Raw genomic sequence first — 13,967 nt, forward strand, 5'->3', positions numbered from 1 at the left:
CACACCATTCTTTTAAATTGTTCAAATAAATAATTTAAATAAATAAGGTCCCCCATTTTTTTTACAACCAGCCAAGCTTAAGCAGGCAGCTGGGAGCTGGTATTCTTAGACTTGTAAGAGGCCATGAATATGGCCCCTCCCCAACCTAAAAATGGTAGCCTGCAGCTGCCTCAGAAAAGGTGCATCTATTAGATGTGCCAATTCTGGTGTTTTGCCCGGCTCTTCCCACTTTTCCTGGTTCTGTAGCATGTGGAGTAATAGTTGTGGGGTTGATGTCAGCTTTGTAATATCAGCTGACATCAAGCCCACAGGTTAGTAATGGAGGGGCGCGTGTAAGATGCCCCCATTACTAACCGCAGTCAGATTGTAATAAAGACACAGCAAGAATAAAGTTCATTATTTGAAATAAAATTCCACACACTCTTTTACCTATTTATTTAAAAAAAATAATAAAACATCATATTCTTCACCTGTCCGACGAGAAGATTATCCATATCTGTCCTATGACTATTCAGATCCCGCATCTTTTTTTTATTGTTATTATTATTACTGTTATTTATTTATATTTATTGCACAGGCACAGGATAATCAGAGTAATACTCTCATCAGCCAACGCCTGTCACCGGTGGTAAAGTTTTTACCGCCGGTCACAGCTGCTGGCTCACGCTGTCATCTGTATGACAGAGCCGATCAGATCCAGTGTTTCTCGCGCTGTCGCATAGATGACAGCATGGGAAACACCAGTTGTTCGGGCCTCCCATTCATTTGAATGGGGTCCGGATTCGAGTTCACGTACCGTTCTAGTACCCCAACTAAACTTTTTTTAAATGTTCAGCCGGACCAGAACATCCACGGGTTTGCCCATCTTTACTCCCCACTGTTTCACTGTTTGACAGCTGTAGAGACTTCCTACTTCTGTGCTGTGTGAGTGAGACTTGTGACATTGTGCAGCATTCAAACAACAAATGAACTTATTTCATACTAGATGTATTTTTATGGTCTGCTTTAAATAGGTTTATATTGATGGCCTATCCATAGGATAAATATCAGCAATCTTGCCTTGCGCAGGCGTGTACTAAGGAGGACAGAGAATGAACTTCAATCCAATATTGCGGCCAGCATGCAGCCAGCGGGTAAGGAAAGGGTGAATCAAACACCCAAAAATCCCGCCTCCATGGCTGAAGATTGTTCCCTCCAAATTCAGGTGACAGTGTCCCTTTAAGATGTGACACAAGGCACCCTCAATTATCAACTGTTTTGCCCTCACTTGCTGAGCGGAACTACAAAACTCCATCAACTATCTAGTGGCTGTCGCCGGGTACTGCACATCCACACCTATTTATTTAAATAGGAGTGGAACTACAGCACCCTACTGTGACCACTATAGAGTTGACAGAACTTGTGTAGTTCTGCTCTGCAATTAATCACTTCCAGTCTTGGCCGGCACCGTGCACAACTGATCACAGGTGTGCCAGGTGTTGCGCCACCACCAAAACAAACGTGATGACGTATCCTAAGGACAGGCCATCAATATTAAGTATTGCGCAACTCATTTAAGGTTTACTCACATAATCGGCTTCTGTTGGGGAGTCAGATCAAGAAATCTTTTCAGAGCTTTTTGGAGAGTAAAGCCAGTACAAGTTTGCTACACATATTCTACACACTCTATAGTGAATTGATTTTGAAGTAACCATGTGAATGTTTCTCGGGGGGACACGGGAACCATGGGATAATATGCTGCCACCTGGAAACAGACACTAAGAATATATCTTAGGAAAAAAGTTGACTCCTCCTCACCAGGCTACATCGTCAGCCAATGCTCAGTTATTCAGTTTAGCCTGGTGTCAATTAGAGGCAGACATGAGTCTGAGTAGGATAATTGTCTTAGGCTTCTTTCACACTTCCGTCGGTACGGGGCCGTCGCTAAGTGTCGGCACGTCGTACCGACGGACGTTGTGAAAATTCAGCACAACGTGGGCAGCGGATGCAGTTTTTCAATGAATCCGCTGCCCATTCTAAAGTCCCGGGGAGGAGGGGGGCGGTGTTCCGGCCGCGCATGCCCGGTAGGAAATGCAGGACCCGACGTATGAAAAAATGTTCCCTTGAACATTTTTTCGTGACGACGGTCCACCAAAACACGACACATCCAGTGCACGATGGATGCGACGTATGGCCATACGTCGCGATCCTTCGGCAATACAAGTATGGGAAGAAAGCGCATCCTGCGGGCACATTTGTAGGATGCGTTTTTTCCCAAAACAACACATTGCGACGGAGGCCAAATGACGCAAGTGTGAAAGTAGCCTTAGTCTTAATTAGGCAGGTGAGGAACTAACCTTTTTCTCTTCCTCTAATTCTAGAGGCAGAGGTGACTGGCTTAGTCAGCTAGTCATTTTTGCTTTGCAGTGCAGAATGCTGGCGGGTCACTCTCATACCTCCACCTTTCCACCTTGTAGGAATCCTGTGTTCATGGTATCTTAGATTCATGATCTGCATTTTTTTGAGTCTGTGTATTAGAATAATTAATTTAAAGGGGGTGTGTTCAAAATAATAGCAGTGTGGATTTCAATTAGTGATGTCAATCATTTTGTGAGGTAAGAGGTGTGAATTAGGTGGCCCACATTTAAGGGTGAAGCCAGGACATGTACATGCATTTCTCTTTGAAAGCCTAAGAAATATGGGTCGTCCGAGACATTATTCAGAAGAACAGTGTACTTTGATTAATAAGTTGATTGGAGAGAATAAAACTTATAAAGAAGTGCAGACAATGATAGGCTGTTCTGCTAAAATCATCTCCAATGCTTTAAAATGGAAAGCCAAAGCCAGAGAGACTTGGAAGAAAAATAAAGACTACCGTTCGAATGGATGGAAGAATAACAAGAATGGCAAAGGCTCAGCCAACAATCTGCTCCAGGATGATCAAAGACAGTCTCAAGTTATCCGTGAGTACTGTGACAGTTAGAAGACGCATGTGTGAAGCTAATCTCTTAGGCTACGTTCACATTAGCATTTTGCGTGTTTGCATTGGGCGACGCAGCGGCGACGCATGCGTCATGCGCCCCTATATTTAACATTGGGGACGCATGGACATGCGTTGTGCTGCGTTGTGCGACGCATGCGTTTTTGTTTGCCGCAAGCGTCGGGCGCAGAAAACGCAACAAGTTGCATTTTTCTTGCGTCCAAATTTCGGCAAAAAAGGACGCATGTGTCGCAAAACGCAGCGTTTTTGCGTATGTTTTGGTGCGTTTTTATTTGCGTTGTGCGTTGCGTCGCCGACGCAGCGGCGCACAACGCAAATGTGAACGTAGCCTAGCAAGAAGTTCCTGCAAAGTCCCACTGTTAGAATAAAAAAAAAAAGTATTTAAGCGGATACAATTTGCTAAATAACATGGTGGCCTAAAGAGAAATGGAGAAGCATTTTATGGCCATATGAAAGTAAAATTAGGTCCATGGTCTGCAGACAGTTCGTCAGAAGACCCCCAAACTCTGCATTCCAGCCACAGCACTGTCTAAGGACAGTGGAGCATGGTGGTGCAAGCATCATGATATGGGCTTGTTTTTCTTACTACAATGCTGGACCTGTTTACCGCAATACCAGGGATCATGGGCCAGCTTGCATATATTAAAATACTTGAAGATGTCATGTTGCCTTACACAGAAAAGGATATGCCTTTGAAATGGGTGTTTCAACAAGACCAACCAAAAACACACCAGTAAACAAGCAAAATTTTGGTTTCAGTTCAACAAAATGAAGGTTATGGAGTGGTCAGCCCAATCCCCGGACCTTCATCCCATAGAACACTTGTGGGGTGACATAAAAAATTCAGTTTCTGATGCAAAGCCAGCAAGTGCCCAAAAATTGTTGGATGTAGTCAAAGCTCCTCCACTAGAGTTTTCTCCTTCGCCTCATTGGGGGACACAGGACTGTGGGTGTATGCTACTGCCGCCAGGAGGCTGACACTAAGTAAACATAAAAAAAAAAGTTTAGCTCCTCCACAGTATACACCTTGACACCGGCCACAGGCGAACCCAGTTCATGCTTAGTGTCTGAAGGAGGCACACGTCTGGTTCCCAGACCTTTCTGGACCCTTTTTTTTGGAAGTTAGACAGGGGCGACGGACCCTATTGAAGGGGTCCGATCTCTCCAAACCATCAACGGGCAAGCACGTGGAGTGTCGCCTCCATGTATCCTCTCCCGTGACGTGGGACTTGCTGGACTAAGCCCTGACCACCCTAAGGTAATGAAACCCTAGGCTGTACAGGTGCGTATGCATTTTCTGTGCGGCCCCCCACTGCATCACCAATGCTAGACAGCAGTGATAAAGGGGGGCAGACGGTCCCTCTCCTCTTGATATAGAAAGGAAGACGGAGTTAGGGTGCCTGCACCGTCTATTTGGTTACACAGCCCCCTCACGCGGGCGCCGGCATTCAAGAAGGGCTGCCTGTGGGGGGGCTATGAGGGCTCCTGAAGCGCACATCACACCGGGGGTTTGGAGAACAGGTCTGCATTTCTTTCCTGGCGTCCCTGCGGTATGGCGGTGATGGCGGCTGGAGTCTTTTTCAGCCGGTGGTGGCGCCGCGGTCTCCTGTTTACGCCGATAATTTAGTCCCCGGCTTCTAGCAGGAAGTAGGCCGCAAACGGAAGCCCTGCCCCTTCCGGCCGCGTCATTTGCGGCGGCTCCGCCCCCTCTCCTCGCCGAAGCACTGGCCACTTCTAGGCCGCAGACGCTGCTGTTTCCGGTTCCGCCCACTAGTGGGGGCCCTCTTTTTCAAAAAAGGCAGCTCGGATTCTTCGCTCTGGGACACGTTCCACAGAACAAACGGGGACACAGGACTGGGGTAAGTGCTACTTCCCCCAGCCTGACAGCATTAAGTGCTGCATTACTTCGGCCTATCTGGATCGCCTGATTATAGCATTTGCAGGGCACCATGTCTAGAAGGGCCAAATCTCACACAGTGCTATATACCGCGTGTGTAGTCTGTCGGTCCGCTTTTCCGCATGCCCAGAGTAATCGTCTCTGTGAGGCCTGCAACTCCGAACGCACTCAGGAGCCCTCCCCTATGACACAGGTAGAAGCCGTGGTTTCTCCCCCGGAATGGGTTACGTCCTTGTCACAGTCTATGGCATCCCTAACTAAGGCAATAGAGTCCCTGCAGACCCCGGCTGGGGCCAGTGACAGCAGTTCACCTGCCGTTGAGAGGTCTCCGACTCTCAGGAGCCGTTGGCCTGCAGGGGCCGAGCTCGCACTAGGCAGACGCGGGGAAAGCGAACCCACACAGCGTCTCCCGGTCCATCAGGGGCATCTGCTTCCTGGAGTTCCCCTTCTCGTTCACCTTCTCCAGTGGAGAGCGGAGAACTCGGTTCGGACTATGATTCTGAGGGATCCCTCAATCTAGAGGCCTCTGATTACCAAGAGTCAGTAGACAGTCTAATCGAGGCTGTCAACCAGACCCTGGGTATAGAGGACGAATCTACCTTGACCTCTGGTCATACGGTATCATTCAAGAGGGTATCCCCTGTATAAAACATAACTTTTAATATATGTAATTAAAATACTCGGATCCTAACAAACACATACATAGACACTAAACAATGTGCTCAAGTGAATCAGTGCTCAAGATAAAAAATTGGAGCGGTCTTACCAATTAGACGGACAAACAGAAAGAATCCCTCATGTTCTGTAAGGGAGGTGGTTCCAAAAAGGTAAACCTCAGACTAGAGGGTAGGGAAATAATGTGTCACTACTTCCTATTACGACTCTTAGTGGACACACGGATTGGGGGTCCCGTTTGGGATTTTCCTCCCAATCAAGCCCTGAAAGGGTCTTTCCTTGAGGACCTAACTTTCATTTTTACTTGGTTTGCCCCTCATATTGACCCCTCGTTGTTTGTCTGTCCCTCTCTTTTTCTTCTTTTTTGCCCATCTTGTTACCATTTACCACTAGATTGATAATGACCTGCACACCACAGGTTCATGCCCACTATATAAAAGACACACAAGATGAGGACAGAGGGCGCAGACTAAAACGACACATACTCATGTGCGGCGATTTTCGGGCATGGGAGCATCTGTGTCCGATGTGTGTGGCCACCGCCGGTGGTAATGTTCGCCGATATGGAGGTTTCTCCCGTGAATGGGACTGCTGGGCTCCAACAATATGGTGGGCGGAAGTGACGCTTTCAATATGGCGTCGCTACTTCCGGTTAGTGGAAGCGCTGGGCTTCACCAATATGGTGGGCATTGTATGACGCTCTCAATATGGCAGCGCTGCTTCCGGTAAAAAGCGTCTCAGCGGCCGGAACTAACTCACCGCCCGGTACCATAATGGACGCAACCTAGGACCGGGTATGTAACACCGGCCTTTTGTTTGGGGGATAATTTCACACAGCTGACAGGCATGGGGCTATATAAGGAGATTACTTTGGTCAGTATGCAGGGACTTACTCCACGTTGCGGACACAGTTTACACCTGTGGACTGTGCATTGGGATTCCTTGCCACTGCGGGACCCATAGAAGCACGGACTTATACGGACCTGTACGGATTCCATGTGATTGAACTTTTTCTGGACTATTTAACAGACCCACTGGTCGCTACTTCGCACTTTATATAAACTCCCCTGATGATTCTCCTCTATCGGAGTTGAAACGCGTTGGGAGAAGAGAGATATCTTAGTCATTATTTGGTTGGTGGGTGTCCATAGCAGGATCTACTTGGGGCCTGTCCTTGTCAGGACAGGAGCTCTTTGGAGGGTTTACAGGGAAGACAGTAGTGACACATTATTTCCCTACCCTCTAGTCTGAGGTTTACCTTTTTGGAACCACCTCCCTTACAGAACATGAGGGATTCTTTCTGTTTGTCCGTCTAATTGGTAAGACCGCTCCAATTTTTTATCTTGAGCACTGATTCACTTGAGCACATTGTTTAGTGTCTATGTATGTGTATGTTAGGATCCGAGTATTTTAATTACATATATTAAAAGTTATGTTTTATACAGGGGATATCCTCCATAGCTAATTCTATTTGTGATCCAGAGGATTTAGACACGGCCTATTCTACTATATACCTTAGCTGCATTTCTATATCATTCAAAAGGGCCAAGCAGTCTCATAGGGTGTTCGCTTCTCACCCCGAGTTTGAGGACTTGGTCCAACGTCACAGGGAGCATCCAGACAATTGTTTTGTGGGACAAAAGGCTCTGAATGCTACATACCCTTTTGCTCCTGAGCTGCGTAAAAAATGGGCAGAATCAACTTCGGTAGATCCCCCGGTTTCTCGTTTGGCCTCTAATACACTGTTATCCCTTCCCAATGGCTCATCTATTAAGGATCCTACTGATCGACTTATTGATAGTTTGGCTCGTTCAGTCTTTGAGGCTTCATGTTCAGCTCTCTCGCCCTTTTTTGCGGCGACGTGGGTAGCTAAGGCCATGATGTCCTGGTCAGAATCTTTGACCAAGGCTCTTCAGGAGAGGGATCTTCCAGTGGAGTTGACTGAGATATCAAATCAATAGCTCTGGCTGGGAGCTATCTGATCAATGCGTGTTTAGACGCAGCAAGCTGTGCGGCTTCAGCGGCAGCAACCGCTATTGCCATCAGAAGGACTCTTTGGTTGAGAACATGGCGAGCAGATTCTACCTCTAAGAAATCTCTTACAACCCTTCCTTACCAGGAGGCCGATTATTTGGAGAAAATTGGATCAGCTCATTTCTGATACAACAGGAGGAAAAAGCAATTTCCTTCCACAGCAGAAGATTAAGCAGCCTTTTCGTCGTCAGTTCCAGGCTCGCTTTAAGCCCTTTCGCAATACCAGGTGGACTCCAACGTCAAATCCCGCTGCTCCAGGGTGACCCAATCAGGACAGAGATCATCAGATCTCATACAAGGCCAACCCGTTGGGAAGAATGCGATCTCAGGGGAGGGGAAGGGGATCTAGGTCCCATAGGTTTTCGGCCAAATGACTGGAGTCGGCCTCTGGTCCCCGCCGACAAAGTAGGCGGCCGCCTACTCTCTTTTCGCCAGTCCTGGCTCACTGTGGTTCACGACAGATGGGTAAGAGAACTGGTATCTTCAGGATACAAGATAGAGTATGTCAACCTTCCTCCGTGCCGGTTCTTTCCTTCCCACCTTCCCAGCTCAAAATCCCAGTTACAGGCCCTGTTTAATTCTATAGAGTCTCTTCGGTTTCGCGGGGTCATCATTCCAGTTCCAAAGGAAGAAAGATTTCAGTTCACAGCCTTACCTTTCGGGCTAGCCACCACCCCCAGAGTGTTCACAAATGTCATGGCGGCTGTTGTGTCCATCCTGCAGTCTCGGGGCATACTCATTTTACCTTACTTAGACGATCTCCTCATCAAGGGGCCGTCTTTTCGGGCCTGCGAGGAAAACGTCAGCATTACTCTAGACACTCTTTCTCGTCTAGGGTGGCTGGTAAACCGAGAAAAATTGCCCCTCGTACCATCCCGGAGAATTTCTTTTCTAGGGATGTTTTTCAACACCTTACAAGGCTTGACAATCCTACCTCGGGATAAGGTCCTGAAACTTCGGCAAGAGGTGAAGACCCTTCGCCGGCCAGTCTATCACACAATTCGATTTTAAATGAGGGTCTTGGGGAGAATGGTGGCGACAATAGAAGCAGTGTCTTCTTCGCCCTCTCCAGCATGCTCTGTTATCAGCGTGGGACAGGAATCCATTCTCTCTCAACCTCAGGTGCCGTCTATCTTTCCAGGTCAGACATTATACCGCCACACAGCCCAGGGATGCTGGTCCTCGCAGGAGTCAACCCTCCCGATCAATCTGTTGGAGATTTGGGCAATTCGGATGGCGTTGCAGCATTTCCATCATCTCCAGGCAGACCGCTCTGTCCGGATTCAATCGGACAATGCTACAGCGGTGGCATACATAAATCATCAAGGGGGTACCCGCAGCAGGGCAGCCATGCACGAGGTAAAACAGGTCCTCTGCTGGGCCAAGAGGAATCACTCTGTGATTTCGGCAGTCCACATCCCGGGCGAGAAAAACTGGGCTGCGGATTTTCTCAGTCGACAGGATCTTGCGTCTGGGGAATGGTCTCTACATCCCAAAGTATTTCTGCAGCTATGTCAACTCTGGGGGAGCCCGGACGTAGACCTGATGGCTTCCGGGAGGAATGTCAAAGTACCCAGGTTTGAAGTGTACGTTGGGATATAATAAAGTATCTAATTTTCCTCTTCACAACAAGTTGAGTGCTGGGTTTTGTTACTAGTTATTCTATGGTTTGGGAACCTACCCATGCACCATTCTAGAGTTGTGCACACGTTGATCTCTCACAAAGTACCCAGGTTTGTCGCCCAATATCGAGATCCACAGGCGATTGCTGTGGACACGTTAGTTTTGCCTTGGGGCCAGTTTCATCTCCCATATCTGTCTCCCCCTCTAGCACTGCTCCCAAAGGTAATCAGAAAGGTCAAGGCAGAATGAGTTCCAGCTATCCTGGTCGCTCCAGATTGGCCTCATCGGTCATGGTACGCAGACCTAGTGCAGCTGCTCGCCGGAGCTCCGTGGCGGCTTCCGGACCACCCAGATCTACTTTCACAGGGCCCGATCTACCACCAGAACTTAGGGGCCCTGTGTTTAACGGCCTGGAAATTGAATCTTGGATCCTAACACAGGCCGGGTTTTCCTAAGAGGTAGCTGCTACCAAGATTAGCGCCCAGAAATCCGTCTCTGCACGTAGTTATCATCACACCTGGATGGTTTTCCTTTCATGGTGCAGAGGGCGTGGGCTCCCTCCACTACGTTTCTCCATCCCAAACATTCTTGGGTTTCTCCAGACCGGCCTGGATTTAGGGCTTGCACGGAGTACACTTAGAAGACAGATATCAGCCTTGTCGGTACTTTTTCAGCGCAGGATCGCTATCAATCTACAGGGAGTAGCTCATAAGGTTCCTCCTTACAGAACCCCCTGGATGCTTGGGACCTTAATCTGGTCTTAAGTGCCTTGCAGGAAGTTCCTTTTGAACCCCTTCAGGACATCTCTTTTACTTACCTTTCCTGGAAGGTTGTATTCTTGCTTACTTCAATTAGACGGGTATCGGAGCTGGCTGCTCTATCCTGTCGGGCTCCTTTTGTACGGTTCCATCTGGATAAAGTGGTGCTCAGACCAGCACCTTCCTTTTTACCAAAGGTGGTTTCTTCGTTCTACATTAACGAGGACATTGTCTTGCCTTCTTTCTGTCCGGCACCAACGCACCGTGTGGAAAAAGCTCTCACTACGTTAGACCTAGTGAAAGCGCTGAGAAGGTACGTGTCTCAGACAGCACCTTTTCAGCAGACGGATGTGCTGTTTGTCCTCCCTGAGGGTCGCAGGAAGGGTCTTGCGGTCTCGAGATCAACCTTGGCCAGGTGGATACGATCAGCTATTCAGGAGGCCTACCGCATCAAGGGAGTAGCCGTTCCGGCCGGAATAAAAGCGCTTTCCACTCGGGCAGTGGGGGCTTCCTGGGCGCTTTGGCACCATGCTTCAGCAGAACAGATTTGCCAGGCCGCAACCTGGTCTAGTTTGCATACCTTTTCCAAACACTATAATGTCCATACTCAGACTTCTACAGATGCAAGTCTGGGTGGAAGGATTCTTCAGGCAGCGGTAGCGCACTTATAGTCGGCAGATGCCTGGATGTTATACCAGTGATTTAATTCCCCACCCAGGGACTGCTTTAGGACATCCCACAGTCCTGTGTCCCCCAATGAGGCGAAGGAGAAATAGGGATTTTTGTGTTACTCACCGTAAAATCCTTTTCTCCGAGACGCTCATTGGGAGACACAGCTCCCTCCCTGTTAGCCAGATGGCTCTTTTCTTTGTTTCATTTTTCTTCTGACTTGTTCAGTCAGTGGGGTTATTTCTAGACATGTTGTTTTCTGTATTAATGTTGATATGTTTCCTTTTCTCTCCTACTGCTTTTGCACTAAACTGGGTTCACCTGCGGCCAGTGTCAAGGTGTATACTGCAGAGGAGGAGCTAAACTTTTTTTTTTATGTTTACTTAGTGTCAGCCTCCTGGCGGCAGTAGCATACACCCACAGTCCTGTGTCCCCCAATGAGCGTCTCGGAGAAAAGGATTTTACGGTGAGTAGCACAAAAATCCCTATTTCCTCTGTAAGTGACTGGTCTGGGTTCTTCTACATTCCAGAGGAATTTTGATCTTTCCCGTTCAGGGCTGGATTTTCCTTCCCCAGTTTTCCCTGCTAAACTCAGGATTTTTCAGATTGCATCTAGAGCTCCCGTTCTTTGTTGGAGATGCCCCGAAACCACTCATAGCATCCAGATAAACCTTTCCCAATGGTGATCTTGTCTACCCAATTTCTTAGTCATCTAATTTACCAGCAGGAATTGTTTAGTCCACAGTTCAGAAGGCTTTGTGCCTTTCAGATTAGGTGTGCTAGACTGGAATTGTGGAACAAGGACCTTAGATGTCACATTTAAACCATTATATTTAGAAAGTCTCAGATTCTCACCTAAGAACAAATCAGCAGCACTCCTATACCGATATCCACCTTTTTAATTTTTGCTTGTCTGTCTTGAGCTTGGGTTGACTCCCAATGGTCAGGTTCCAGCCATGGCTATCCTGGTCCAGCAGAACTTGACTTATAAACCATTGATCAGGACTGCTTGCCTGAGCAGGGAGAACTCTGTGTCACCGAATTGCCCCCCCCTAGATCTGTGGGACCTCATTCTAGTCTTAGATGCCCTTCATTCACTTTCTTTTGGACTGATCAGAGATATCTCTCCATTTTGGCTTTCCTATAGAGTGTTGTTTTTTTTTCTCTGGAAGATGTCCGACCACCTCGAGGGCAACCAGTGTTGTCTGGTTTTGATCTGCCAATACAGAAGGTCTTCTGTCCACATCTTTGTGGAGCTCTAAAATTTGCTTCTAGGGATGCAAGTCTTAGCAGAAGGGTACAACAAGTGGCAGTGGGCTTGCGTGTTAATCCGAGAGATTGCTATTCTTCTTTCTGCAGTACTGGACAGCAGGGACAGCTTTAGGACGTTCCACGTTTCCTGTGTCCCCCAATGCAGCAATAAAAAAAAAAAAAATAAGATTTTTGGTAATCACCGTGATATCTTTTTTTGTAGTCTTAATTAAGGGACACAGAACCCTCCATTTTCAGGGTGGGGCGCTTTTCTTGATTTTGCTGCTCCTACTGATTTGCAATAACTGAATACCTGTGTGCCAGCTGCTTAGGCGTAACCTAGCAGAGAGGAGTCAGCTATTTTTTTATTCCTAAGATGTAGTCTTAGGCCGGGGTCACACTTGCGAGTGCAACGCGAGAAACTTGCATGTATCTCTCGCATCAATACCTGGCACTGCCGCCGTCACTCGGGACCGGAGCGTTCAGCTGCATGTATTTCTATGCAGTGCACTCTCCGGTCCCAAGTGCCGGCATCAGTGCCGGGTATTGATGCGAGAGACTCTTGCGAGTTTCTCGCATTGCACTCGCAAGTGTGACCCCGGCCTTACTGTCAGCCTTCAGGTGGTAACATTATCCCATGGTTCCTGTGTACCCCAATGAAGGTTACGAGAAAGATTTTACCGTGAATACCAAAAATCTTCATTTTCACATCCCACAGGTCTCCTTTTAGGATGACACTAGAAATCTATGAGCATTTCAACAGTGATAAATTCCATATTTGATTTACCTTGGCATTTATCTGTTAGCCATGATACCTCTCTTGGTGTCTTACGATGGTGCAGGATGGGAGAGAATGAATTGTGTGATTTTTAAAATGTATAGCCCATCCACATTCATTTAAAGTGACTTTGCCTTAGAGCACTATATTATAAAGGGGGTTATATATATATATATCTATGATTTCTGTTCGTATTTTCATTATAGGTTGCTGTCCAGAAAGCCTATGTGTCTTACTTCCCCCACACTTTGTGATTGACAATTCTTCCTATATGAGTTTCTGTAAATGAATGTAGACCTCTCGATCACTGTTTGGAGTAAGAGCATTCCTAACAGGGCCATCTGTCCTGCAAGCATTTAACCCACTTTTTACATGAAAATACTGAATTAAATTCTGGAAAACTGCTTACCCCACAGCTCAGCATCTTAGATACAGCTTTGATGCCATGAGAGAAAATATCATGTCATATTTGCCATCCAGTGATTCAATATGTTCTTGAAAGTCTGAAGTGAGTTTATTAATTTTTAAGATTGTTTGTAATATATGTTAATCATCTCATATAAAGGCAATGCTTTAGTAATACCACCTTCAACAAAAACATAGTAACATTATTAACGTATTTTATTTAATATATTATTTTTAGTATTCAGAAGAAAAGTCTCGACCTCCACATACGTCGGCACCACACAAGAGAAATGTTCAAATGTAGCCTTTGTCAGTATTCCACTCCTGACAAACAATTGCTACACAAGCATACCAAGAAACATCATGCCAACGAGGATCCCCAGCTATCCAGCAAGCAACTTCCCACCAGCTGCCAAATATCTGGCTCAGCAGCCATCACCCAAACATGAAATCTTTGTATTCTATAGCACTTTGTTTGGTCACATTGTTTTATAATATATTTTTTTTATTACAGCAATGTGTTGAAGTATTTTTATGTGTTTTACTGCAACCTTTATGAACCTCACAAGGACCCATGATATTGTAAATATATCGCACGGCTAAAGCTTTTGTTCCCGCAATCTATCAGAAGTGAGGTCAGGTCTCCTCAGCTTTCAGACACAGCCGGGGACTGTGGGGACAAGAAGAAAGAAGTGATTTGTTACTGCTTCTATTTTACCGGCAACATGGCACTCAATAAGTGCGTTGTACTGTGGAATGGGCACAGCTGATATAAGACCTGGGTATCACTTAATTGCTGGGTATCTGCCAACATAGCAGAGCTGCTGGGTCCTAGAAGAAACAGAATATCTATGCTAATGAGTTATGTCATTGTAGTGGGCTGTTTTCTCCTTTTAA

The 13,967-nt window shown here is 46.8% G+C and overlaps 1 protein-coding gene across 1 annotated transcript in view; it reads left to right on the forward strand.

Moving 5' to 3' along the window:
• Nucleotides 1–13,583, forward strand: part of LOC138642518 (gastrula zinc finger protein XlCGF26.1-like) — a 103,467-nt gene extending 89,884 nt beyond the window's left edge. Inside the window, exon 7 of the mRNA XM_069730723.1 lies at nucleotides 13,309–13,583. Coding sequence (XP_069586824.1) covers nucleotides 13,309–13,519 — 211 coding nt within the window. The 3' untranslated portion in view covers nucleotides 13,520–13,583. The remainder of the gene's footprint in view (nucleotides 1–13,308) is intronic.
• The last annotated feature ends 384 nt before the right edge of the window (nucleotides 13,584–13,967 follow it).

This window comes from Ranitomeya imitator, chromosome 6 (genome assembly GCF_032444005.1).
Source record: "Ranitomeya imitator isolate aRanImi1 chromosome 6, aRanImi1.pri, whole genome shotgun sequence".
Lineage (NCBI taxonomy): Eukaryota > Metazoa > Chordata > Amphibia > Anura > Dendrobatidae > Ranitomeya > Ranitomeya imitator.